This window comes from Dipodomys merriami, unplaced genomic scaffold (genome assembly GCF_024711535.1).
Source record: "Dipodomys merriami isolate MVZ:Mamm:240054 unplaced genomic scaffold, mDipMer1.0.p SCAF_1, whole genome shotgun sequence".
In the NCBI taxonomy this organism is placed as follows: domain Eukaryota; kingdom Metazoa; phylum Chordata; class Mammalia; order Rodentia; family Heteromyidae; genus Dipodomys; species Dipodomys merriami.
The window spans coordinates 36058834-36086201 of record NW_027202270.1 but is presented as its reverse complement, the minus strand read 5'-3'; the positions used below and the strand labels follow the sequence as shown (position 1 = coordinate 36086201).

At 36.9% G+C, this 27368-nt stretch overlaps 2 protein-coding genes and 1 pseudogene across 3 annotated transcripts in view; 1 reads left to right on the top strand and 2 right to left on the bottom strand.

Moving 5' to 3' along the window:
- The window catches only part of Itga4 (integrin subunit alpha 4), an 81874-nt gene extending 76136 nt beyond the window's left edge, over positions 1-5738 (top strand). Inside the window, exons 29-30 of the transcript XR_011371390.1 lie at positions 1563-1598; positions 5262-5738. The gene's annotated coding sequence lies outside the window, so the exon portion shown is untranslated. The remainder of the gene's footprint in view (positions 1-1562; positions 1599-5261) is intronic.
- The window catches only part of Cerkl (CERK like autophagy regulator), an 87814-nt gene that overhangs the window by 3302 nt on the left and 57144 nt on the right, over positions 1-27368 (bottom strand). For both annotated transcript variants that reach the window (XM_070019747.1, XM_070019755.1), the window contains exons 4-11: positions 20393-20456; positions 13856-13998; positions 6141-6215; positions 5213-5390; positions 5077-5136; positions 4547-4566; positions 4342-4450; positions 1038-1134 (exon numbers count right to left, since the gene is read on the bottom strand). In XM_070019747.1, coding sequence (XP_069875848.1) covers positions 1038-1134; positions 4342-4450; positions 4547-4566; positions 5077-5136; positions 5213-5390; positions 6141-6215; positions 13856-13998; positions 20393-20456 — 746 coding nt within the window. The remainder of the gene's footprint in view (positions 1-1037; positions 1135-4341; positions 4451-4546; positions 4567-5076; positions 5137-5212; positions 5391-6140; positions 6216-13855; positions 13999-20392; positions 20457-27368) is intronic.
- LOC138809267 (glutathione S-transferase omega-1-like) lies at positions 19246-20213 on the bottom strand (annotated as a pseudogene).

Below are 27368 nucleotides of genomic sequence, written 5' to 3'. Positions count from 1 at the left end.
AACATTGTATTAACATTCTTTATACCTTAAAGAAGATGTGCGACATAAGGTTTTATTGCCACACCTGAAAAACTTCAAGACTAATTGCTGGAGCAATACTAAATGATTCTGTCAATATCTGCCAAAAGAATTTGGTTTGTAGCCAGGCGCCAGTGGCTCACGCCTCTAGCTACTCAGGAGGTTGAGATCTGAGGATCGCGGTTCAAAGCCAGCTCAGGCAGGAAAGACCGTGAGACTCCTATCTCCAATAAACCACTAGAAAACCGGAAGTGGCACTGTAGCTCAAGTGGTAGAGTGCTCGCTTTGACTGAAGAGCTGAGGGACAGTGCTCAGGCCCAGAGTTCAAGCCCCATGACCGACAAAAAAAAAAAAAAAAAACTTTGGTTTGTAATCACTTCTGTGTCACATTAAAGCTCATCACTTCAGTGGACATTTGTATCTGTATATGATATAGTTTTGAACATTCCCTACTAAAAGGGTATCCTTTAAAATAGATATTGGTAATTCTATTGTAGTAAATGGGCATACACAGATCTGCAAATAAATGTTGGAAAACTCTTTAGCAGGAAAGCAAAACTCTCAGATTTTTGCCACTTTTTACATCAGGAACACCCAAATCTGTACAACTGTGCATGTATTTCCAATTTTGAATGAACATTTATTTTTAAAAAGATTAACATATTCAGAAGAAAAGCTTTCTTATCAGCAAAACTTGATGCCAACTTTTACTTTTTGGTGCTGCTCCTCAGTCTTGAACTCAGGATCTGGGCCCTCTCTCTGAGCTTTCTGCTTAAGGCTAGCACTCTACCAGTTGAGTCAGAGCTCTTCTTACAGCTTTTGGGTAATTAATTGGAGATAAGATTCTCATACACTTTCCTGCCCAGGTTGGCTTCAAACCATAATCCTCAGATTTCATTCTTCTGAGTATCTAGAATTACAGGCATGAGCCACTAGTGCCTGACTTGATGTCAACTCTTGAAATATCTTTCTCATCATGATTAATAGATTCACAAATAAATAAAGAGAATTTACTATACCTGATTTTTTACACTGGCATATCGTTTCAGGTGTTTTATAAATTCTGGCCGAGTAGTGTTTCGTGCAATTATAAGAGCCATGCTTCCATTATTTAATCTGAAATTAAATAGTATTTGACAATAAGAAGATTATGAAGACACTGGGCATGAGTAGCTCAGGTCTGTAATCCTAGCTACCAGGAGAGTGAGATTCAGAGGATCTAAGTTGAAAGCCAAACTGGTCAGAAAAGTCCTTGAGGCTCCATCTACAAAATAAGTGGTGAAATACAAAACTAGAGGCATGGCTGAAATGGTAGAGCAGTAGCTGACCAACTGAAGCAAACCTGTGCCCTTGAATTGAAACCTGTCTTCAGAAGTTTTTGAAGAGATGACATCAGAAATCACTGCAGTCTATTCCTTATAATAAATACATTGCTTACCTAATATAGGGAGCAAGTCATATAGTCACTGGCAGATTAAATTTACCTAAGACTATTAATCCATATTTTCTAGGTTATTATGTTTTCTTATTCTTTTTCTTTCCAGAGCTGAAGACCGAACTATGGACCTTGCATTTGCCAGGCAAGTGCTTTTCCACTGTGCTAATTCCCCAATGCTTAGGTTAATATTTAAATAATCTATCTTTTCAAATTACTTTTACTGACCTATCATCTTTCTTTTTAGCAAGCTACTGAATCTTTGCTCTTTAAAATTAAAAAAATGAACTCTCATCAAGACATAATTTTTAAAGTCACTCTAACTATTTAACAATTTGAAATGTAAAACTACATTTTAAAGATACATTATAAAGTAGTTAATATACACAAATGCTGCAACACATTTTGTTAACATTTTGTGAAATGTAAACTATATCTGAAATATTTATTTATGGGAAGAAGTTCTCAGTGACATAGGAAAGGAAATAAATCAAAGTGCCCTGGGTGGATGACATGAACAACTCAGCCACACAGGTTCAGTTAGATGCCTGAGTATTGTTTGTTTTTTTGGGTGGTCATGGGGCTTGAATTCTGGGCCTGGGTGCTGTCCCTGAGCTCTTCAGCTCAAGGCCAGCGCTCTTCCACTTGAGCCACAGCGCCACTTCCTGTTTTCTGGTGGTTTATTGGAGATTAGAGTCTGACAGATTTTCCTGCCTGGCCTGGCTTTAAACCATGATCCTCAGATCTCAGCCTCCTGTGTAGTTAGGAATACAGGTGTGAGCCACCAGTGCCCAGCAATACCTGAGCATTTTAATCTCACATAACTATTCCATGTGATGTAAGAGACTAGAGATTCAGAGTTGTGATTTAATGTCAAAGCAAGCCACTCACAATGCAGTACTTTAGAAAGCATTTTGCAGAAATACATACAAATTTTTCCAGGCTTGATTTCAGTACAAACATGAACTTATCCCAAGAATAACAACATTAGAAAGAGCTCTTTATATCTTTTGGAGAATCCTGTTGGAGCTGTGAGGGACCTTGAAGACCATTTTGTCATTTACTTATTTTTTGTAGAAGACCCATCTAAATGTAAGTGTGTAAGGTACACAGAACAAAGCAGAACAATAACCAGTCCTCGAGCTCTTTGCTAGAGTTCAAAACTCATTCTACCATCCTGCCACCACTTCTATACTGAGAATAAACAACACCAAAATACCTGGTCAAGTGCTACTCTATATCATTTTTCTTAATTGTATAATTTCATAAATATGAAATATATTGCTTAGATTTGTTTTTCAATATTTTCAGTAATTAGCAATATTTTTGAGCTTAGTGATTAATTGGAGATAACAGTCTCACAAACTTTCCTGCCTGGGCTGGCTTTGAACCACAATCCTTAGATCTGAGCCTCCTAAACTGAGAGTATAGGCATAAGCCACTGATATCTAGCTACCGTCTATTTTTATTTTTGTACAGAAATTAATTTGAAGTAAATCAAACTTTATCATGGAAAAAAGTTGATAATAGGATTCCCTCTTTAGTTGCCTTGATTCATCCAGAAACCATATTTCTGATAATCTCTGGCAAAACTGAGGTCCAAGCTAAAGGCCCTTTGTACAGAAAATGGCTTGTTTTTACTATAAACCACAGGAGAAATCTCTAATCATCCTCCTCTGAAAAACTCATCAATACTGATTCAACCTGGGCAGTCAGAAGTAGAATCCAACCAACTGTAGTTCTTTGAAGAAGGTGGGAATCAATTGCTCCTTCCAAAGCTGAACTTCCTCCTGTAAAGGTCCTAGAGCAACAAGCAATGTCTAGATTCCTATAGAACACAGTCTGTCCGTCAGCAGCCAGCTTTTAGAGGGTAGTGAAGGAAACTGCCTAGAATTACTGAGGATGTGGATTGGAAATAACTAGGCTTAATTTCAGAATTATAAAAGCTTCAAAATACATCTTCCAACTAGACATAATTATGAAGATGATGTCATCTGAGTTTTAAATCACCAAAGTTGGTTTCCCTCTTTTTTCTAAAATTGTGGGTATTTCCCTGTTTATAACCTTTTTATCCATTGCAAAGTAGTTATTGAAAATTAATTCCTATTTCTAGCTGTTAAGTCATTCTGGGTAACTATCTTTAAAGGGAATTTGAAATTAATCATTAAAAACATTATAACTTGTCCAAATATTTAAATCATCCTGTCATCTAACTTCTGAGAACAATATACAATTGATTCTAATTTACATCATTTATGATAGTTTCTTCTGTGCTCTATTTGACTGGATTAAAGAAATAATTAGTTTTAGACAGATAAATGATCAGCTGCTTAAAAGAATAAGCAAGAAAAGGAAGGTCTAAAGCCTTGTGTCCAAGACATAGAAAATATCTCCACTTATCTAATGGAAAACATGGACAAGGGATTCCTATGTGCCACAGTGCATATTAAATAGGACCAAAGTGTTTTCTTTAACTAAAACTATCAACTATACACCCAGACACATGATCCTTTTCATGTTAAAGGATATTTATGTTTCTAAAATTGCAATGAAGATACATTTACAAGAACAAGAATTTAATAATGTTGTCAAGCCTAGCAAATAAATATAAATACAGCAACAAAATTTTATTTCAGTAACAAAATTATTTCAGTAAGACCCAAGGAATATTATTTTAGCCTCAGTAATATTAGATAATCACTGATTAGTTGACAGATTTTATAGTTCCACAATTGTTCTCAGTCTAGCATGGTGAAAAATCCTTTGAAAATTCTAAGATTACAGAGAGACTCTTGGTAAGAGTCTAGCTAGCTGATTTATTGATCATGAAAATGAATGTTGAGTTTATATAAAAGAATATTAGTGACTCAGTAAACATGCCAACTCACCTAGTGTTAGGTGCCAAACCTCTCGGTGCCACGGAACACAGACAAGGGATTGCCATGATGCTGACATTCAGGAACTGTCCCTGTAGCGTTTGCCAGTGGTCACTGCAGCCTAGAGGTAATGGAAGTCATTAGTGACTTCTCCTTCAGAAGAGCAAAGCCTTAGTAGAGCTTGCCCCAGATCTCAAAGAGATACAATTAGACTCACCAGACTTGGGAGAGCCTCGTCTAAAAGAAAGAAAACAAAAGATACAAAATCAGGACACGGGTTTTTAAACTCTGGAAAAGCAGAGGACCTAGTCAATACTTTCTTAGTAAACTTATGTGTATCATTTTATTATTGACAACGTCATAATGTGCCCATTAGTTTAAAAGTATAAAAAGTGGTATGAACAATGAACAATGATTTTCTGTTTCCCTGATAACTGGAATCCTTTCTTTGTATGGCTTAATGTTTATATGCACTCTAAAATTCTCATATGGGCAGAATTGTATGTGGGGGGGTTACCTATGGTTATATGCAAAGTACCTGGTATACAGTACACACTCAAGCAATTCTTGAGTGAATAAATGACTGGATGAAGGGAAAATGACTAGGCCAAAAGGCAGAATGACGTGGTTAGATCTGTAGGAGTCAATTAATTATTCTGTACCGTTCTTTAGTATATAATCACGAAAGATTACAAATCTGATGCACTGTGTATGATCAAATGTACTATGCTTTAACAGATACAGTACCTCTGGAGTTCATCCTGAGAGTTGTTAAGTGGTAAAAATGATATTGTACAATCCTCTGGCCTAAAATATAACAAAAATCTTATTAATAGCCATTGACCATGGGATATAGAATTTTTCATTTAAGAAAAACACCTACTTAAGTGTTGTCAGTGCCTTAATCACAGCAAAGTCTCTCCTTTGGTTAGGAGACATCCATCGATACTTTTCTGCTAGAGCCAGAGTTCTTCCACCAAAGCCAAACATGGCTGAGAAGCCAAAGCGAAGAAGTTTGCCTGAGGTGCTAAACGTGCAGACATCAACTGGCTGCAGGTGTCCTTGAACAAACCAGGGTGACAGCAGTCCATCAGTAAGTGCTGTAAGGCATCTTGTCAAAACAACAAACATGGGAGACCATACCTTGGAGAAGAATATATGGAAATACTGTGCACCCTAATGAATATCCTTGATTTATCTCTGTTAACTAGACCTACTGCAAATATTCTTTATAACTTTCTCAGGAGCTAAATGAAGGATCACAAAGCAGTAAAATTTGCAACTTATTACTGTTTCATGTAAAACATGATTAAGGACATGAAGCTGTTGGGCAAATTATACTTTGACAAAACAGTAATTTTCACTGAATTTATCTTAAATTAAATGCTGTCAATTAGGATGCAATGCTATCAATTTGGTCTGCAAATGTATACCATGTAAATTACTTTTCCTTCCATTTTCTTCTCTTAATAGCATAATCCTAGTCATGGTACAACAATTGTATACATTACATACACAGATAGTGTTTGTTGATCTGATTAAAAAATTGTGATTTTTGAACAACATTATAATATTTCTTTGTGTAGATTATAGCAAGATTTTATTTATGGTTCTTTACAAAGTATCTATTTTGAAAAGAGAGGTGATAAAATAATGTAAGCCTTGCCTAATTAATTATGGGGTTGTAGTCAAATTTTTCTCTACTTTGAGAGAACAAATTTGCCATTCCTTAAATAAGAAAGAAGTCACAGTGTTTTCTATGTAAATAAAAATCTTTTTCACAATATGAACTTATTTGGAAGAATTCTTACCCATGATAATGTGCAAAGTTGCTGTTACCACATGAGGGATCCCATAAAGAGAATGAGCCAGAACATTAGTTGATCCTGTCAAAGCAAAGTGAAATCATATACTATCAATATAACATACATTCTAAGTTCATAAGTTAACATTTACTCTTACTTTACCATTCACAATAGTCCAGGCCAGAGTAGAGAGTCAAGAGAAAGAAACTTTAAAAAGTGAAAAGAAAAAAGTCACTGCTGCAAATAACACATATATAGAAAACACTAAAGATTATACCAAAAGAACTGTTAGAAGTAATAGCTTCAGTAAGATTGCAAGAAAAAAAACCAGCATACAAAAGCCATTAATGTTTCTATAGACTTACAACAAACCTTCTGAAAATAATTTTAATCCCATTTACCATGGCTACAAAAGCAAAACCATTACAAACAAATTTTTTAAAGGAGGCAAAAGAAAATTATAAAAGCACTGAAAATCAACAGATACTGATTAAAGAAATTGAACATAACACAAATAAATGAGAAATTATTCATGCTCATTAATCAGGAGAATATTGCTAAATCCCAAATCAATTTCCATCCAATGACTTGATGCAATCCCATTTTTCTCATTAAAATCTTATATATGGATCCACAAAATATGCTCAGTGGCCAAAGCATTCTTGAGGAAAAAAAGAGCAAAGTAATGGACATCACATTGATTTAAAAATATGCTACAAAGTTACAGTAATTTTGAAAAACACAATAGTGGTATAAAAAAGAGAGGCCTAGTTGTGCTAGTAGCTTTAGTATGGTCTTGTTTGTGATCATTTGGGTAAATTCCCAAAAGTGGGATTGCTGGGTGATAGGGGAGCTCTATGTAGAGTCTTTTGAGGAACCTTCATACTGCTTTCCAAAGTGGTTCAACAAGTTTACATTCCCACCAACAATGCAGTAGGGTTCCCTTCTGTCCACATCCCCTCCAGAATCTGTTGTTATTAGAGCTCTTGATTATAGCCATTCTAACTGGGGTGAGGTGGTATCTCAATGTTGTTTTGATTTGCATTTCTTTTATGGCTAGAGAGGTCGAGCATTTCTTCATGTGTCTATTGGCCATCCTTCTTTCCTCTTCAGAGAAGTTTCCCTTTAAGTCTTTAGCCCACTTATTTATTGGGCAGTTGTTTCTTTGAGGATTTGTTGTTGGGGGGTTTAATTTTTTGAGTTCCATGTATATTTTAGATATGAGACCCTTGTCCATTGTATGGCTAGTGAAGATCTTCTCCCAATCCATGGGCTTTCTATTGATCTTGCTAGCTATGTCCTTTGTCATGCAGAAGCTCTATAATTTCATGCAATCCCATTTGTCCAACCTTTCTTTGATTTGTTGTGTTTCTGGCAGGGGCGAGGGGAATAGGAAGGGATGGGAAGGGGAAACAGAGGAGGAGGCAACAATGCTTGATAAGAAATGTATTCATGGGCTGGGAAGGTGGCTCAGTGGTAGAGCGCTTGCCTTACATGCCTCTGAGGCCCTGGGTTCAATTACTCAGCACCACATAAGCAAAAAGAAAAAAAAAAGCCGGATGTGGCACTGTGGCTCAAGTAGTAGAGCGTTATCCTTGAGCTGAAGAGCTGAGGGACAATGCCCAGGCCCAGAGTTCAGGCCCCACGACTGGACCCAAAAAAAAAAAAGAAAAAAAGAAATGTATTCATTACCTTACTCATGTAATTGTAACCCTCTGTATGGTATTTTCACAATAAAATTTTTTTTTAAAAAAGAAAGTATTTCAGGAAAGATTAAAAACGAGAGAGAGAGAGAGGCTTAGGGAACAGGATATAATCCCAGAAATAAAAATCTCAACTGATTTTCCATAAAGGTGTCAAGATAACACAATAAGGAAAGGAAAAACAGTATGGAGGTTCAAAACAAAACAAACAAACAAACGAACAAAAACCCTGAAAACAGAACTACAATTACTGAGGGGCTTCCTTTTGTAAAGGAAGTTTTTCATAACAGCCAAGACATTGAATTAACCTAAGTATTCATCAATGGGTGAGTGGAAATATGGTATATATTCACAATAGAATAGTATTCATATTTATTAAAACAGGAAATCCTGGCTGAGAGCCAACCTCACCTTTGTAATCCTAGCTAACTGGGAGGCTGAGAATGAAGATTAATGGTTGCAAGACATTTTCTCAATGTATATGTGGGCACAGTCATAACTGCACTTGCCAAGCTACATGAGAGGCTAAGATTGGGAGGATAATGGAGATCCAGACTGGACCAGATAAAAAGCTCTAAAACCCTGAGGGCAGCCGGATACCCAAGCAAGCATGTGCTTGCCATTCCAATAATAATTTGAATCCTATGTGATCCATGATCCACTATGGATCATGGTTCAGGCCCACAAACAATATTCTATGAAAAACAGGGCTAGAGATATGACTCAAGGCTGGAGTTCAAACCCAAGGAAATCCAATCATTTGAGACAATATGAATGAAATAGGCAGGTACTATGCAATGAATACTATGCAATTTCACCTTTATACAGAATATTTTTGTAAATTAGCTGACAATGGTGGATCAATCTTATTATTCCAACTACTTGGGAGGCTGAGATAAATTGAAGGATTGCTGTTTTAGGCCAGCCCTGGGTGTAAAATGTTCACAAGACTCCATCTAATCCATCTAATCCAATGGCTGGATTCAGTAATGAATGCCTGTATTCAAAGTCATAGAGGAAAGACAAGGACTAGATGAAGTAGCATCCACCTGCCATCCCAGGGAAAATGTGATTTATTAATAGGAGCATTCCAGTCCAAGCTGGATCGAGCTTTAAGCAAGACCCCATCTTAAAATAGCCAAACAAAACGGTGCTGGTGGAATAGTGCATATGGGAAAACATCCTGTAGGACATGTGAAGCCCTGAATTCAAATTGTAAAAGCAGAGAACATGTACTCACATTACTATGGGCCAACAGAGGACAAGTTTGGGATAGGTTTGCCTCTGACAATGAAAATTTTGAACTATGAAGAATGTGTTCAAGAAAGCTGTTATACTACACGATGATTATAATTAATGTGTTACATACTTGAAAATTGCTGAGAGTAGATTTTAAGTGTTCTCACACACACGAAAATAAGTATATGAGCAATATATGGTAATTAGCATAATTAGCTTAATTTAGACCTTCCACAATGTGTACATATTTCAAAACATCATGTTGCATGTGTTAAATATGTATAGGTTTATGTCAATTTAAAAATAGGTGAGGAAAGAGTTTGAATCAGCAATTAATAGAGAATATACACTTTTAAAAGATTGACTTTCAGAGGTCACTCTAGATATACTGAACTAAGTCTGTACTTTTTAATACCCCCAATGACTTGTGTACCCATGGCTTGAGGTATATATGGAGTTTCTGGTCTATAAATCAGCAGGATCCAAATTACCCAGAAGCTTGTGAAAAATGCAGATACCTGGGTGTCACCTGCAATTCACTCAATCAGAGTGTGTGTGTGTGTGCATCTCTGTAAGGGTCACCCAGTTGTCTGTGTTAACAAGACCTCCAGGGGATTCCATTATACTCTACTGTTTGAGAAGAAGTCACTTGCAAACCTGAGACTCTTTGAATCTGAACACAGGCCTTTCCAATAAGTCTTTGGCTTCCTACACCTTGCCCTTTGGCTACTAAATTGTTAATCTTTCTCAAAAAAGAAAGAGAATGAAAAGGGAAAACAAATCAATCCAGTTTCCTTCCCAGATTTATGGTAAAGGTTTCATGGGAGGCCACATAATTAGAGTGAGATATTTGGGATTATCAATGGATTACAGTACTCCATGAAATACACTTCCTCCATTACCATGGTTAATTAGGAGTAGACCATAAAACATATTCCTCTAGAAAGGCTATTAAAAAGCATAATGTATTGCCATGTGTGATAGAGAATGACACATATCATGACTCAAGGAAATGGATTGCTTGCTCCCTGTGAGTTTGAATGAACATACTCACTCCCAGCAAGTGTGCTCAAGAACCAATCTCTTTGCAGGGCTAGAGATGGATTTTAGGTGTACACTCTCTCAGACATGGTAACTCGTCCTGATTGTGTAGAATTTAGCAGTGAGCATAAGCATGACCAGAACTCAGAATTCTATTTTAGGCATCTTCTATTCCCTAAGGTACCTTAATTTCTGAACAGAGATTTTTATACTCTAGAGAAAATAGTAAGTTTATGAGAAATTCCATAGTAATTGTCAAATTATAGGTAGTTCTACATTCTTGTCTGGCTCATTCTGAAAATGGATCACATTTTGGTTCAAATAATTGCACTCTATTTGACAAGGTATCGCCATGCCAAAAATATTGCTCATATAACTAACAATGGTATAATTTTAATGATCCTACATAAGCTATAAATGTTCTATCTCAAGGTAAACATTTTAATTAGGCCCAAAGTTATACTGTATTTCTTCACACTACTATAATCTTTGTCCACCACCTCCCCTCCACGGGCTTGCTAATCTGTGTCACATACAAAGGAGAAGGACAGCAGTAGCAATTAAGGAAAGTGTGACTGATGAAATACTAGACAGAAAACTACAGAGAGACAGAGAGAGACAGACAAAGACAGAGACAGAGAGACAGAGAGGAAAAAGAAAAAGTCCTTGGAAGTGCAAGCACTTCTGCAGAACAATTAACTTAATTAACCAGACACTATGAATATTCATAAGGCTGTTAATGTCTCCCACATCCAAACAGATAAATGTGATGTAATGACTTCCTAGTCAAGCATATCTAAAATTCTCATGAAAATGGCACCTACAGTTTGCTTCTTTGCCTGAAATATCATAGAAATTAAGAGTCCCTTGGCAATATTTTATTCTCCTCAAATTAATTGGAAAGCATGAATTTATTTATGCAAACTCTATAGAAATAAATGGTTCACAGCCATCAGTATGTGGACTGAGTCTTGTTTTACAACAACTGGATTGCCTTTTTATTTTTATGTCCTCTCAGGCTTTTTTCTTCCCCTTCCCCAGTTTTAATCGGAATCTTTCTGTGTAGCTCCTTAGCACCAGTTCCCATAGCAACAAGCATAATTTCTAATGACCAGCAGTTCAAATACAAGCTTCTCCACATCTGATCCATTTGAGCCTGATCATAATTCAGTGGCTTAGTCTGTTGGCTCAGTGGAGTAAGTTACTAAACACTCTCCCTCTGGGCGACTCTCTCTAGGAAGCAAATGGCTTCAAAGGCAGACTATGTCCTCATGTTCAGCTTGGACAGCTCCTGCTCTTGCTCTCTCTCATTCCTTATCAAGATCCCTGACTAAGCAAAGTATCCTCACATTAAACACAGCCCACACGTGATTTTCTCTTCTTTTTAGAATTAGTAAGCTGAATCTTTCACCCAACAACCACAATTGTGACAATGTACATTGTTTTCTAAACAAAGACATTCAATAGCATTTCAACAAATACCCAGAGAATGTATAGAATAGTCTCGGAATCAGAAATATATTTTTAAAGGATAAATTCAATATGATTCCTTTATAAAATCAGGTATATAATAAAAATGTAACTGGAAATGCTACTTGTTGTTCTTTTGCTGTTTAATATCTTTCTCTCTCTCTCTCTCTCTCTCTCTCTCTCTCTCTCTCTCTCTCTCTCTCTCTCTCTCTCTCTCTCACACACACACACACACACACACAAACACACACACATGCACACACAATCTTGGAGCCTCTCCTTTTAACCTTTGAAACAGGGAAGTTAGTGCCTAACCTAAGAACTCTAAATACTAATGAAAAGAACCCATGATGAAATGGTAACCTCTCTGTACAACACTTTAATAATATCACTTTAAAAAGTAATAAACATAAGCATAAGAAACTTAAAAAAAAGAACCCATGAATTCAGCATATATACTCCCAGAGAGGGAAATATTAGAAAGGTTCCCCTAATTGCACTCAGAACCTTAGACACAAAAAGGTCAAAAATAAAAGATAAAATGACATAAAACAATGGCCTCAAACACATCTTTTCTCTTTTTCCTTTGAAGGTTACTTTATAATTTCCTTTTTAGAAACCATTATTGATCATATATAAATATATGATATTTATTACATATAATATATATCTTGAAATTATAATGATATATCTTAGCATATTCAAGTGCTTGCTTTTATGAATGACTTTATTTTCTAAGAATGCATTGGGTATGTAAGTTTATTTGATTTGAGGAGGAAAATAGGAGCACAGAAACGGTGGAACAAGGGGTGAACTAATTCGGCAGTGAAAGTTGGAAATGAACACTATAACTTGAGAGTAGGGATGGAAAAACTGAAAGAAAATGAAGGAAGGGGTGACACTGTTCAAAAGGAAATGTACTCAATACCTGCCTTATAAAACTGCAACCTCTCTGTGCATCACATTTACAATAAAATTTTAAAATAAAAACATAAATAAAACTCCTTAAATTAAAAACATGCACTGGAATTCCTATTATTTTTCAATTTAATAGCAGTATTACATACACTGAAATCACACTAATCAAACATGGTTTGCAAATAATGTTTTTCTGAAATTTCAGTCTCAGGTATATTTTTCCTCAATAAAAATTATTTTCCTTTTATTTTAGCAGCAATGGATTATATTTTTAATTAAAAATAACCCATTTCCTCCACTATTGTTGATTTAAGAATTTGGGATTAGGGTTATTATATTACATAACAATCTTGTAAAAGATGGTCTGCTTTCTGGACCAGTCTTGCTCTAACTGTTCTTCTGCAGTCTTCTAATCATTGTACATCTTGCAGCAAAATGAATCTTCCTCAAACCAAATACCTCCAATGGCTCCCTCAATGTGAAACAACCCATAGTTCTCTACTCAATCTCAAATATACCTCAACACCATCTTATGCATGGGTACAGAACACCCAGGGTCTGGCACATTTTCACATCATAATCTTCCACCCCGTTTTGTTGTTGTTGTTGTTGTTGTTGTTGTTGTTGTTGTGTTGTTTTTCTCAGTCACTCCTGTCATTTTTTAAATTATTTTTATAGCTAGGAAAATAATTCACAGTCATCTTTTCAGAATTATACCCATTTTAGGCCAAAAGTGTTAATTACTCTCTAAAGTCTCCTTGAGACACATTGCTTTAATATGTGCTATAGTAATGCTTAATAAATGTCTAATGCCTGTGTTACATTCTTTTCCAGCTACTGGGTACTTAGCCAGGCCCTGAAGAAACTCATTCCAGGTCCTCTGGAGAGGCAGGAGTAATCATGTAGGTTCTTGAAGTTATTTATTACATGAGAGTTTCAATTATATGAGCTCCATGTTTTATTTCCTTTGGAATTGTAATTGTGTAGTTTGGTTGGAGTGGCTGTTTTGAAACTCCCTCTTCAGTACTATGTAACCAGTAGAATATTTCATGGAATAAAAGGAATTACATCTATTGATGGTTTATGCATTAACCCTTCCTAAACGTTATCTAATTTAATACTGCAATAACCTTGTAATGAAGTGAATATTATGGATTAACTAAATAGCCAAATTTCAGGACAAGACTGGCTTGTCCCAAACCTCACGTCTGCTAGTGGAGACGCCAAGAGCCAAGTCTTTCAGACTCCTTGTCTATATGTTTAACTGTGTTGGTACTGTGTGCGTTAGGAAATGGGACAAAGGATTGATAGAGCAGTGTCTATTTCAGAAGTCTGTGGCCACTCCCTTACCTGCTGGTATTAAGCCAAGGGGAAGCTGTGCTCGGACAGGACACAGGACATGGTCTGCCTCCACCCCAGCATTCTTCTGGGCTCTCAGAAGTAAAGCATGGGCCACTTCACTAGCAGATCCATCGCCTCCAACACAGACAACACTAGAGAAAAGAGAGACAGTAACATTTCAGAACCATCACTCATTATTCCTGACACCTGGACTTAAAACTACTTACTAACTTTGTCAAGGTACATAACTACTTGGTGATCATGGCTGATAAGCTTAAAAGCACTGCATAGCCCAAGTTTACTTCATAAATACAACACCCAATAATTGCTCCAAGGCAAAATATTTTTAAGTGAATTAAGAGGCATTAAAACATTTGACTGTATTAATTCACATTTAACTTGCAGTTGCTTGTTAATATCCCAAAACATATCATTCTCATTTTGTCTGTTAATGATACTGTCATTTGGAATTCATTTAACACCAACCAAAGTCATAAAATTCTGTTTTTTTTTTTCAACAAAGCTGTGAAAAGAGGAATAGCAATAAACAGGACTTAAAATAGAAAGCTTTCTTTTAAGGAACTGTCAACTACAATTAGTGCATGAAAGTAATTGTTGCAAATGTGACCTGTCTTTCATTCCCTTGCCATTGCGGCTATAGGGGGCTTCTAAATTTAGTGTGACTACCTTTGGAGTTTGTTGTTGTTGTTGTTTGTTTGTGTCCATTGTAGGGCTTAAACTCAGGGCCTAGGTGCTGTTCCTGAGACTGTGCTCAAGGCTAGCACTCTACCATTTGAGTGGTTAATTGGAGATAATAGTCTCACAGAAACTTTTCTGCCCAGGCTAGCTTCAAACTGTGATCCTCAGCTCTCAACCTACTGAGTAGCTAGGATTACAGGTGTAAGCCACCAGTGCCCAGCTAGTGTGATTACCTTTTAGTAGAGATAAGATTGCTGATATATGTTTTGATTTCATGGTAAGTACACTTTGGGTGTAAGGACCCACAAACTTAATATATTCATGTTAATTACTTGTACTTAAACATTAAATATAATTTTATGAAAATGTCATCAACTACCCAAAAGAAGTGAATGATTTTGTGTTATTGAAAATAGGTACCAGTAAGAATATGTTATGAGTCTGCTTGGAAGAGCATGGCAGAAATTAGGAAAGCACCCTTTTGTAATAGCCCCACAAAAAATAAAATAACCTAGGAGTTAACTAAAGAAGTGAAGGACCTCTATGATGTAAACTTTAAAAACCTGAAAAGGAAAATTAAAGCAGAAATAAGGAAGTGGCAAAACCTCCCATGCTCCTGGATTAGAAAGATCAACATCGTGAAGATGGCAATACTTCCCAAGGCTATCTACAAATTCAATGTACCATGTGAATTTTGTTTCTTTCATACCTTCTTCCCCCCAGTATAATCCCTGTTTTCACTGTATTTGATTCTGATACCCTGCATCTTATATATACAGTTTTCTAATTTGGGAAGGAGAAAGTAAATAACAAAATGCTGAAATAAGGATACAGGTTGACCCATTGCAACAATGAGATGTGCAACATACTATGTTGAAAATGAACTTTACAACATGGGGGGGGGGGAGTTGGGGAGGTGGGAGGGAAGGGGTGGTAGGAAAAAGGAAAGGAGGGGGTAACAATGCTGGATAGGAAATGTATTCATGACCTTACTCATGTAATTGTAACCCCTCTGTACAGTATTTTTACAATAAAAGATATAAATGGAAAAAATAAGAGTCTACAGAGTAGCAGTTCTCAACTATAGCCTATTCATATCATGTGAGAGGCAACGAAAAACAGAGCTTCTGGAGAAACCAGAGATTTCATGGTGAGCCTTCTAATTTATAGACACTAGAACCCAACATCCATTGCATTTAGACAAACTATGTGCCCACCAAGGAAATGCTATAGGCTAGAATCAACAAAGGTTACGTGTTCCTTAAATTTAGGAAGCTGCAAAGATAGAGAGCAGAAACTGAAGCATATTTTTCATCTGTTTCCCCAGCATCCTTTCAGCCTCTACTCCCCTCATCCCTTCTGGTTAACACTTAGAGCTCTGCATAGCCTGGAAATCCAGGACCACTCTGTTTAAAAGAAAGCCAGCTCTGCTTAGGTTAGAGGCACTATTATGTTTACTATTATTACTACTAGTGTTGTTGCTATTATTAATGTCTAACCTGATTCCAGAGTTTCACAATCTGGTGACCAAATCATAGGAAGGACTGTGGACCAGCAGTATGTCATATAAAATGTTTATTTTTTGGTATTCAAGCCACAGAATTCTGTGCAATAGATGTTGGCCCCATCTTTATAAGTAAGGAAGGCAAGGTTGGTTGAATCTTATCTGTTTGATTTGTAAAGTATCCATAGGATTTCCAAACATACTGTGAATTTAGTAAAAGTTTTTAATCTATGCCCGTGCACATACTGACTTTTTTTTTGGAGGGGGGTGCCAATACTGGGACTTGAACTCAGAGCTTAGTGTTCAGGTTTTTTTTTTTATTCTTTTGCACACAGCTGGTGCTCTACCACTTGAGCTATGCCTCCATTCCAGCAATTTTGCTAGTTAGTTGGAGATAAGAGTCTCTTAGACTTTTCTGCCAATGATGCTTTGAACCTTCACTCTCAGCTCTGTTTCCTGGGGAGCTAAGATTATCAGCATGAGTCACTAGAGTCTGGCTGCATATTGACATTTCTAAGTGATCTAATGAACTGTATAGTCACCAAAAAAAATCTAAGTACCAAAGGCTTTGATTCTTACATAGGTAGGGGGGCAAGCATGTGACTTTTGGAGCTTTGTATCCAGTTATAGCACCATATATATAAACCTATTGCTGGACTTTGAAGACAAAGCCTTTCTATGAAATTCTCCTCTATAAAAACCTGTGCACGTTTGACATAATGCATTCCTTGTTAATATTTTCTGGAGTTAGTGTGAATGATAATAGTTGCACTTAGTAAATAATTACTATTAGTATCACCTAGTAAGTATGAATATATATATATATATATATATATATATATCACTGTTCTGGATACTCCTCATGTATGGGCATTTAACCAGTAGCTGATACCATAGATATGAATAACTCTAATTCACAAACAAAGAGGCTAGAAAGAGACATGCAGCTAGTACAGTAAGATGTAGAACTTCCTAATAAGGGATTTAAAACAAGACATTTTGGCTTTAGAGACCACAATATTCAGTATAGTTTCCTTCTTTTCTAAACATGAAATCCAAACAAAGCAGCCTTAAGAGCATTTTATTATTTTACAAATCAGTACAAAAAAGCAGTGAAACCAGGAAGAGATTGAGTTAGGAAGGAATGCATTTATTTATATCAACAACTACTAGATCATTAAGATCATGTCAAAGCACAGCTATGTAACCTAAGGGATGTCTTCACAACAAAAACGTCATAAGAGGTTGGACTGTAAGAGAGGGAAATAAATCAGCTTTTTATAATGAAATAATTTAACCACACTTAAGCATTACTCTACCCCTCTCCTCTTAGCCCCCCCCCCCACTTCACAAGTATCCATTTCCTGCTACTCATTTTGTTGGGCTTTAATTTAGTCTTTCTAAAGAATTATGCTATCTTTCTTCTCCATAGATTCTATTATACTTTAGTTAAGTCGTTTACAACTGCTCAGGTGCAAGAGGAGAGGGGTAGAAGAATGGATGGGGTACATGAGTAGAATATAGGCAATAATACATTTTATATGCCACAGAACTGAGAAGAAGAAGGGAAGGGGTTCATCAAAGGGGGGGGTGAAGATGTTGAAGGGATGACATGGATCAAGATGCATTGTATACACAAATTGCTTTGTTAAATAGCAAAAATTCAATACAGAACCTAAAACTTGAGAAAAGTAAGGGGTGGGGTGGGATGTGTAGATGAAAATATTAAAAGAGATGACATTAACCCAGAAACACTTTATTAATAAACTGCCATAAACTGCTCTGCTGAATGACAACTCTTTTGTATAACTACCTAACGAAAATAAAACATTAAAGAGTTACTCTAAGCCAGATGCTTCTGGTTCACTTTTATACCCTTAGCTACTCAGGAGTCTCAGATTTGAGGATCAAGGTTTGAAGCCAGCCCAGACACAAAAACCCTTGTGGAAGTTCTTGGGGAAGATAAAAGCCTGTGACTTTGGTAAAAGTATAGACAAATCCTTTTCAACTCTTATCTTGCATCCAGCCCAGTGCTATATGACAAAAATAATTCACATACATTTTTAATCTTGCACATATCCATTACCACAAAAAGTAATTTCCCCCCAAAAAAGTATCTTTTACTCTTAGACATCAGTACAGGACATTAGCAAATCATCTCACTTAACTATTTTAACAGCTATGAAATGTATGTCACCTGCTTTGTTTTTGAGGTTTACATGCCAGTGAATAATATCTGCATTTCCAAGAATGTATCACAATCATCGGTTTCTAGTTCTACTATAAATAACACACCTAGGTAAGAGTCATTAAATTAAGGGGATTATTGAAATCAGCATCTTTTGCAGCTCATGCCTATAATCCTAGCTAGTCAGAAGACTGAGGTCTAAGAATTGTGGTTCAAAGTCAGCCCATTTAGAAAAGTCTGTGAGACTCTTATCTCTAATTAACCACCCAAAAAGCAAGAAGTGGGGCTGTGGCTGAAGTGATACAGTGCTATCCTTGAGCAAAAAAAAGCTCAGAGACAATGGCCAGGCCTTGAGTTCAAGCCCCAGACTGGCACTAAAGGAAAAAAATAGTGTATTTTATTCCTTCTGAAAACAGCAGCTTTATTGTTACAAGACACTTACTGCAGCAATCCAGAGCAAAAATAGCTAATGGATAGCTTTAATGCTGCCAATTAACTTGCAGAAGAGGAACACAGCATAGTTATGCCGTACGATCATCACAATGTGTCCCACTAATGTTCTTGAAACATGGTAAAAACAAACATTCCAAAGTATAAAAGCAAGTGTATACACGTTACGAAGAAGGCAGTCTATTATAGTTTCTGAACATTTACTCTTCAGCTCTTCTCTTCCTTTCTTTCTCTCCTTTAACTTGAAAACACATTTATTTCTCAAAATGACCACAGCATATCCCAGTGAATATTTTCTATAAGAAGTTAGCTTCTAGATTAAAGTCTAGGTCTCATCAGAGATAATGCGGGGGAGAAGGGGGTAGAAGGTAAGGGAGAGATGTTACAGCAAAGACTATGATAAAACCTAAACCGTTATTTTGAGTATCCTGTGGAAACCCTATTTTGCCAGGATGTCAAATCAGAGATGAGCCATCGAGATTGTGAATACTTGGTAAAAAATAAAATCATGGTTTATAGAAACTATCAGACACAGCTCCATTCTGACTCTTGTTGCCTTCAGAACCCATCATCACAGGCCCCAATACTGTTCTATAGATAGAGATCTAGGAAGCCTCAGTAGTTCTTTCCATGAATGAAGAGGCTGATACTCTGGGATCTTTCCTCATGGCTGTCATCCACAGCTTAAGTTCTGGAATGTGGGAGGCATACTCAGCTGCGTGGTTCCAAACGTTCAAATGAGGGCCAGATGAGGAATCACAGAGACCAAAGGAATTGTCTATTTGCTAGGTAGGACCTCATCTAACTTGCTGAATTCTTTCTGCAATTCTTTTAGGCCAATCTTCTTTATTTTGCCCTTTAATAGAGGTTAATATCAAAGATGGCCACCTTAGAGAATAACTCAAACATCATCTATTGGCATACTTTCTCATTGGAGTCTTCTTCCCAGGGTATGTACTCACAAATGATGGCAGACTCATAGATAAAGTGACCCTGACTCGTTTCCAGAACTGGCACCAGACCAAGAGGACTCTTTGTAAAGAACCACTCAGGCATATTTATCAGGTTGATATTGATGACTTCATGCCTGATTCCCTTGGCCTGCAGGAACAGCAGGATCCTCAGAGAGTGAACCTCATGATGTAGAGGGGGATCTTGCCTTTGGAGACAGGCCCCAAGGGCTTGCTACCACTTCCTTTGGGAGCAGGGCAGGACTGGTCTCTTCACATTCATCTCTCCAGGGATGGATTGAAAATGCTCTGGTTGTAGTTAAAGGAGGGAAAGCACTTTGCAAAAGCAAGATTAATATAAACAATCTTAGTATCCACTCAAGCATGACCTGCACTTCTAATCCTGCTTCTCTGCTCTACATTTCTTCCTTTTGTTTTTGTTGTTGTTGTTGTTGTTGTTGTTGCTTTTCCAGTCCTAGGACTTGAACTCTAGATCTGAGCTTTTTCACTCAAGTGCTCTAGTGGTTAAGTCACAGCTCTACTTCTGGTTTCTCTTTTTGCTTTTCTATGCCACATTCTGAAAAGTGGATGATCATGCCAGATCATATTTGTTGTTATTATATAGATGTGCACAAAGCCAAACCTGGTTACATACATCACAAGTATTTAAAAATCATAGTTCCCAAATACATGACAAAAGCTACAAAACACTTAATGGTATACACTATATGATACAGATGAATAACATAACCTACCCATCAAATCCCTGGAGTTCACATTCCTTAAGCAGCGAAACAGCATGCCCTTCATATTCTGTGACTATCAAAAAATAAAAACACAAAGATGAAATTTTTAAATACTGATCAATACTTGGCAACTTGGTTTGGCAAGATAATGTGATTACCAAATAGTTATGTCATAAAACAATATTTATTACTGAGTATTTATATTTTAATCATAGCAAAGAGGATTAAGCATTAGGTTTTATAGTTAGTTTTATGTAAAAGAGGGCATACATTGGTTCCAACTCCATAAGTCATTTGGGGATATCCAACACATCGTGCTTAGAAAATTCATCTTGGTTCCTGTCTGTTTAGTGTTCCCTAAATAAGATTAATTCCCTTTAAATCAGAAGCATAGGAGCTGGAGTATTTTGAAAATACAGCATGTTCGCTGGCATCGAACAGTCAATGTTAAATCGCCTTGGCAACCTTACATGAATAAATTAGTGGAAAGGTTAGTGTAAGATTTACATACCAGAAGAATGTATATCTGGAACTGCTAGACTCAAAAAGAATGTGTTGGATGTGAAAATACAAAGTAAAGCCAACCCTAATGAGAAGAGACCCAAACCCATAGGGAGGGTAGACTACCAGCCCAACAGAGCCTGGATCCTCCGAGGAAATGAATCTGTCACACCGTATTGCTGGCTCCACCATCACCGATGCCCGATGCAGTGCTGAAAATGCCAGTGAAGACAGGATAAACGGGCACACTGCAGATGGCACCAACCATCACGAGCACATTTAGCATTTTCTGGGGCAGCTCTGCCAGAAGAGACAGCCCAGCTGTATCCACCCATCAAGGATTTCTGCTGACTGACATGACACTGCAGATGGATTTTTTGTGTAAGAATGTGCATCATTATATGCAAGATTACATTAATCTTTCATGCCTGTCTGTGCCTGGTGCCAGCATGGTCCAAGCGTTCCCTACCACATTTCTGGATAGTGTTAAAAATTATTAGTCTTGGTATCTAAAACAGTCATGCTGCTCTAGTAGTGTTACACTGTAATTCTCCTATAGGTTATTCAAAATGTTGTTAGCATTCCCATGAAACCAGCCCTTCCATTTTAAATTCTAATCAGAAAGATCTAACAAAACTAAATGTAAAATATTAATGGTAATAAAGTTACAAGGATAAGTTCTCATAAAAGAAAACTGGATTGATCATTCATTTATCACCATAAGCAACTGCAACCTTAAAATAAAAAAAACTAAACAAAAAAAAAGGCTTAAACACACACACATATAATTAAAGATAAGTATAGAACTATTTATGTTGATTGCAACAATGAGATGTACAAGTCTTCATGTGGAAAAATGAACTTTACAACTCTGGTGGGGAGGGAGGAGGATTGGGTGGGGGAGCGGGGAGGGGAAGGATGGGAAGGGATGGGAAGGGGAAACAAAGGAGGAGGCTACAATGCTTGATAAGAAATGTACTCATTATCTTGCCCATGTAATTGTAATCCCCTATACAGTATTTTCACACTAAAAAATAGGAAAAAATATTTCTGTTGAGAATCAGTTTATAAAGCCATGTTTATATACCAAAGTTTACTTGGTAAAGCTCTTTAAATGCAGTACACAATTAGCTTCAAATTTATATAATTGTCATTGATACTTTAAATAAAATTAAAATAATTTTTCTTTGGTCTGAAGTGGTATTTGACTATATACTAGTGCAACCCACCCAAAAGCAGAAATTTTAATGGATACTGTGCATGTTGAATACAATTTACTGGTCTGGAACAAAAGGATAAAAGTGATTAGCCAAAGGTATCAGAACTTTAGACTTTCCAGTTCACTACAGGGTTGTAGTAACAAAAACAGCTTAGTACTGGCATGAAAAACAGAACTAAATACCAATGTAACAAGTTGGAAGGCCCAGAAATAAACCCATGTACTTATACCCATATGGTTTTTGAGCCAAAAGTATAGGTTCAAAAAAAAGACAACTCTTCACAAACAGAGAGAATAGTGGACATCCATATGCAGAAGGCTGAAACTGGATCACATTGTACTAGTTAGTATCAATTGAAAAGTGGATCAGAGACTTCAATGTAAGATCAGAAACCTTGAAAGACTATAGGAAGAAGTATGAGAAACATTAGAACATGCTGGCATAGGCAGGAACTTTCTGCTTATAATTCCAGGGGCTCAGCAAATATGAAAGGTGGGATTGTATCGAACTAAAAAGCTTCTGTACAGCCAGGCGCCCCTGGCTCACACCTGTAATCCTAGCTACTCAGGAGGCTGGGATCTGAGGATCATGGTTCAAAGCCAGCCTGGGCAGAAAAGTCTCCATGAGACTATTATCTCCAATTAACTACTCAAAAACCAAAAATGGCACTGTAGCTCAAGTGGTAGAGAGCTAGCCTTGAGCACAAAGAGGCTGAAGGACATTGCCCAGGTCCTTAGTTCAAGTCCTACAACTAAAAACAATTAACAACAACAACAAAAACTTCTGTGTAGAGAAAGATGTAGTTACTACACTAAAAGACAGTTTACAAAATGAGAAAAGATCCTTCAACTCCTGTTCCACTGTAGTCAGAATGACTTTTTCCAAACACATTTGATCACATAACTTTCATGCATACAACACACTGATGTTTTTTCTTGTTTCCAAGAATGTTTCCACCTCCCTAAATCACATGTAATGTTGGAAACAGATTGCCCATAGGTACTTATCACCAGTTACAAGATAATGAAAACAACTCTTCTCCCAGAACCATTTTCTCTCTCTCCCTCTCTCTCTCTCTCACTCTCTTCTTTTTCTCTCCCCCACCTCCAGCCCTTACCATGAAGATCTTAATTACAAAGTTGGTAAAAGTGAAAAGAGTAATGCTTCAGGCTACAAGCACCTTTTGTAACACATTCTTTTTCTTTCATCTTAGCTTGTGACTGGATTTCATCAGATTGCCTAGACTTCTGCCAGGCAAGATCAGGAATGACAAGTGACATGTCTGAGGAATGGAAAGGAAAAGCTTCATCAAAAGCCAACACACACACACACACACACACACACACACACACACACACACAGGATCTGGTAAAGGGACAAAATGGGAAGTGTGATCCTAAAAGAAAGAAAAGTGACCCAAATTCTCTGACTTTCTAACAATTCTGCCTTGCCTCAACACACCAGGTAAAACTATCTAGTCATTAGGAAATCGCACAGCTCTGACAGTAATAATGGGGTTGCATTCAGAGAAGCCTTTGACCATAATAGTGATAATGACTTGTGATAAGGTCTAGCTCCCTTGTTAATACAGAATGAAAGAAAATGAAAGTGCCTGTCATGAACAGGAGAGATTAAGAGCAGAGAGGATATCTGTCTTCAGATGATTTGAGAGTTCTTCTACAACAGATACTAGGTAGGTACATTTTGTGTTGCTGTGAAGGTAACACTAGCTAGCAGATAACAATTGTAGGGAGATAGATATCAGCTCTCAAGTATTCCCCTTGTGCATTTTATGCATAGCACAACCATGTTAAGCCAAGAGGATTTGCAGTGCAGCCAAGGCTCCTGATCTTGGTAGATATAGGTGACCCTGGGCTAAATCAACCTAAAGGCAATAACATCTTGATTGTCAATATAGATGACAAAATCTTTCCTAATGTGCACACAGACAAACTAAACCTGATCTCAAGAACATTAAAGATCATCATCTTCCTGCTTCCAATGTAGAGGGCAAAGCCAAGGTGAGGTTGTCACCACAGGAAGTGACATATACCTTTACTCTACGAATATACACCTGATTACCATACACACAAGCTATACTTCATGGACAGCTGCATATCTCCAAATGCACCACATTTTATACATACCTGCCTCTGTATCCACCTGTAAACCAAACACACCTTCCCTCTGCATACACCATACCTATGCACATCTGCACTCTATGCACTCCTGTTCTCCTCCACACATACCTGCACTCCATACACCCTGCATTCTGGACACACTGGTCCTTCATGTATACTTACATACCTACATTTACACCAGTACTCCTCTCTGCACATCTGTACTCCATGAACACCTGCACTGCACTAGATGAGGAAGGTAAACTACATGGACTCTGAAATTCTTTGCCCTCTGAATTCCTTGCAGCCTTGGCATCTTCATTTGTTGTTCTATTAATTATCCAGTAAATCCAGGACTTCTAAAAACATCTGTTACACTATAATGATACAGTCTGTAAAATCTCCTTTATTAGGGAACAAGAGAAATAAACTATATTTCTTGCCATCACAGGCTTATCATCATCCATGTCTTTATTGAGCCTTGTACCAAGAGGTTACTAGAAAAAAATAATTCATTTTCTTCCAGTTTTTTTCCAGAAGGTTTTCTGATACTAGTGTTGAACAAAATGCTACATTGAAATAAGTGTGCTAAAGACTTAAAGAGAAACTTCTCTGAAGAGGAGAGAAAGATGGCCAATAGACACATGGAAAAATGCTCAACCTCCCTAGCCATAAAAGAAATGCAAATCAAAACAACATTGAGATAACACCTCACCCCAGTTAGAATGGCTATAGTCAAGAACTCTAATAACAACAGATGCTGGAAGGGATGTGAACAGAAAGGAACCTTACTGCATTGTTGGTGGGAGTGTAAACTTGTTCAACCTCTTTGGAAAGCAGTATGGAGGTTCCTCAAAAGACACCACATAGAGCTCCCCTATGACCCAGCAATCCCACTTTTGGGCATTTACCCAAATGTTTACAAACAAGACCACACTAAAGCTACCAGCACAACTATGTTTATTGCAGCATTATTTACCATAGCTAAGATATGGAACCAACCCAGATGCCCCTCAGTAGATGAATGGATCAAGAAAATGTGGTATATATACACAATGGAATTCTATGCCTCCATCAGAAAGAATGACATTGCCCCATTTGTTAGGAAATGGAAAGACTTGGAAAAAATTATAATAAGTGAAATATGCCAGGCCCAAAGAAACATAGGTCCCACGGTTTCCCTTATTTGCAATAACTAATATATGTCTGAGTCAAGCAGAAAGGTCAGATAAGTTGATGTTAGGGAAATGAACCCTAAGATATGTATTCAAATGTTTTTTTTTCTTTCAGGTGATTGTTTCTAACACATTTATAAGATTATTTCTTTGTTGCTTTGTATGTCCCTTCCCCATGATATAATCCCTGCTTTCACTGTATTTGATGTCAGTATAATTTGTGGAGGGGAAGGGAAAAAACAAATCGTTTAAATAAGGATACAGGTGGATCCATTGCAACAATGAGATGTACAAGTCGATATGTGGAAAAACAAACTTTACAACTTTGGTGAGGGGGGGAGGAGGATTGGGGGGTGGGGGGAGGTTGGGAAGGGATGGGAAGGGGGAACAAAGGAGGAGGCTACAATGCTTGATAAGAAATGTACTCATTATCTTGCCCATGTAATTGTAACCCTTCTGTACAGTATTTTCACAATAAAAAAATGCTACATTGGTGATGTTGGAAGGGATGCAAAAATAATTAGCTCAAATATTTCAAGAGAATGATCTATATTCAGAAGGAACCAGTACAAGCCAAAATAAAAGTTTTATTAATGTAATGAGATTTGGTCAAAAAGAAATTTATGAGTTATTTATGGGAGCTTATGCCTGTAATCCCAGTTACTCAAGAAGCAGTGATCAGGATGATTAATTAAGGTCCAAGGCCAGCCCTGGCAAAAAATGTAAGCACGGCTACATTTCAGCAAAATAAAACAAATCACACATGGTAGTGAATATCCAAATTCAGCTACGTGCATGACATAGATTGGAGACCTGCAGTCCAAGGCAAAAACACAGAACTTTATCTGTAAAATAACTGAATGCAAAACAGATTGGGGACATCACTCAAGAAATAAAATGCCAATTAAATTGCCCAGCCAATTCTAGGTCCAAAGTTCAAACCCTAATGCTGCCAAAACAGCAACAACCAAAAGGCAATGGAAAAGACTATAATATACACATCCAGGTGTAAATTTTCAACTCTGCCTTGTATGTATACAGAATTGTTTTCTAATGAGTTAGTTATTATATAGAATTTGTGTAACTTGCATTCCACTTGGACTCATCAATATAGAAATTGCATGTTAAATCAAAGATGTGTATGAAACACATTTTGCATGATTTTGTATATTTTTCTTTCAAATAAAGTATGAATTGAACTTTTATTATTGGACAATTTCATTAATATGAAACCAATAAACTTATGGCTACATTTATATAACACTCTCGGACACACAAAGTAATGTCACAAAACATCATGGTAAGGTGAGAAGGAAGACTAAAACTCCTCAAGAATTCACATGTTTATTCAGTCTCTGACACAAAATAGGGATCATTTAAAATAAATATTTAGCCAGTAGATATAGTGCAATCATTGTATAAGCAATGGGATGTAATTTAACCATGTTGCCTGTAGGAGGAGTGTTAGGCAGGTAATAATTAGTCATTCTGTACAAATAGAGACGTGAGTTTTGTATTTGCCTTATGTAATAAACTAATACTTTGTGTTAAAGAAAAGTTTTTATTTTGTGTTCAAATACAATATTAAATCATACTTACAAATATGGAAATCACCCTAGTACATCAGACTAATACATACTTTGCTCTCCAATATAATTGTTACATGGAGCAGAGCACTTTCCTGTCATCATTCTTTTTGGTGACCTTGGCTTGAGACTCCTGCACTGATCTCCCTTCTTCCCATTTCTCTCTCTTCCTTTCTCATCTTAATTCTATTGGTGGAGTCATCTTTGCTAACCACACTGAAATACTGTGATTAAAAAAAAACTATCTACAAACTGTGACTCAGTACATGATAGATCCAGTGCTGAGTGTAGCACCAAGTTTCACCTTTAGTTTCCACACAGGCTTCCTATGGGTTACATTTGGAAGACTCTTCCTAGAAGACACTTTGCCCTTTTCCTACCTC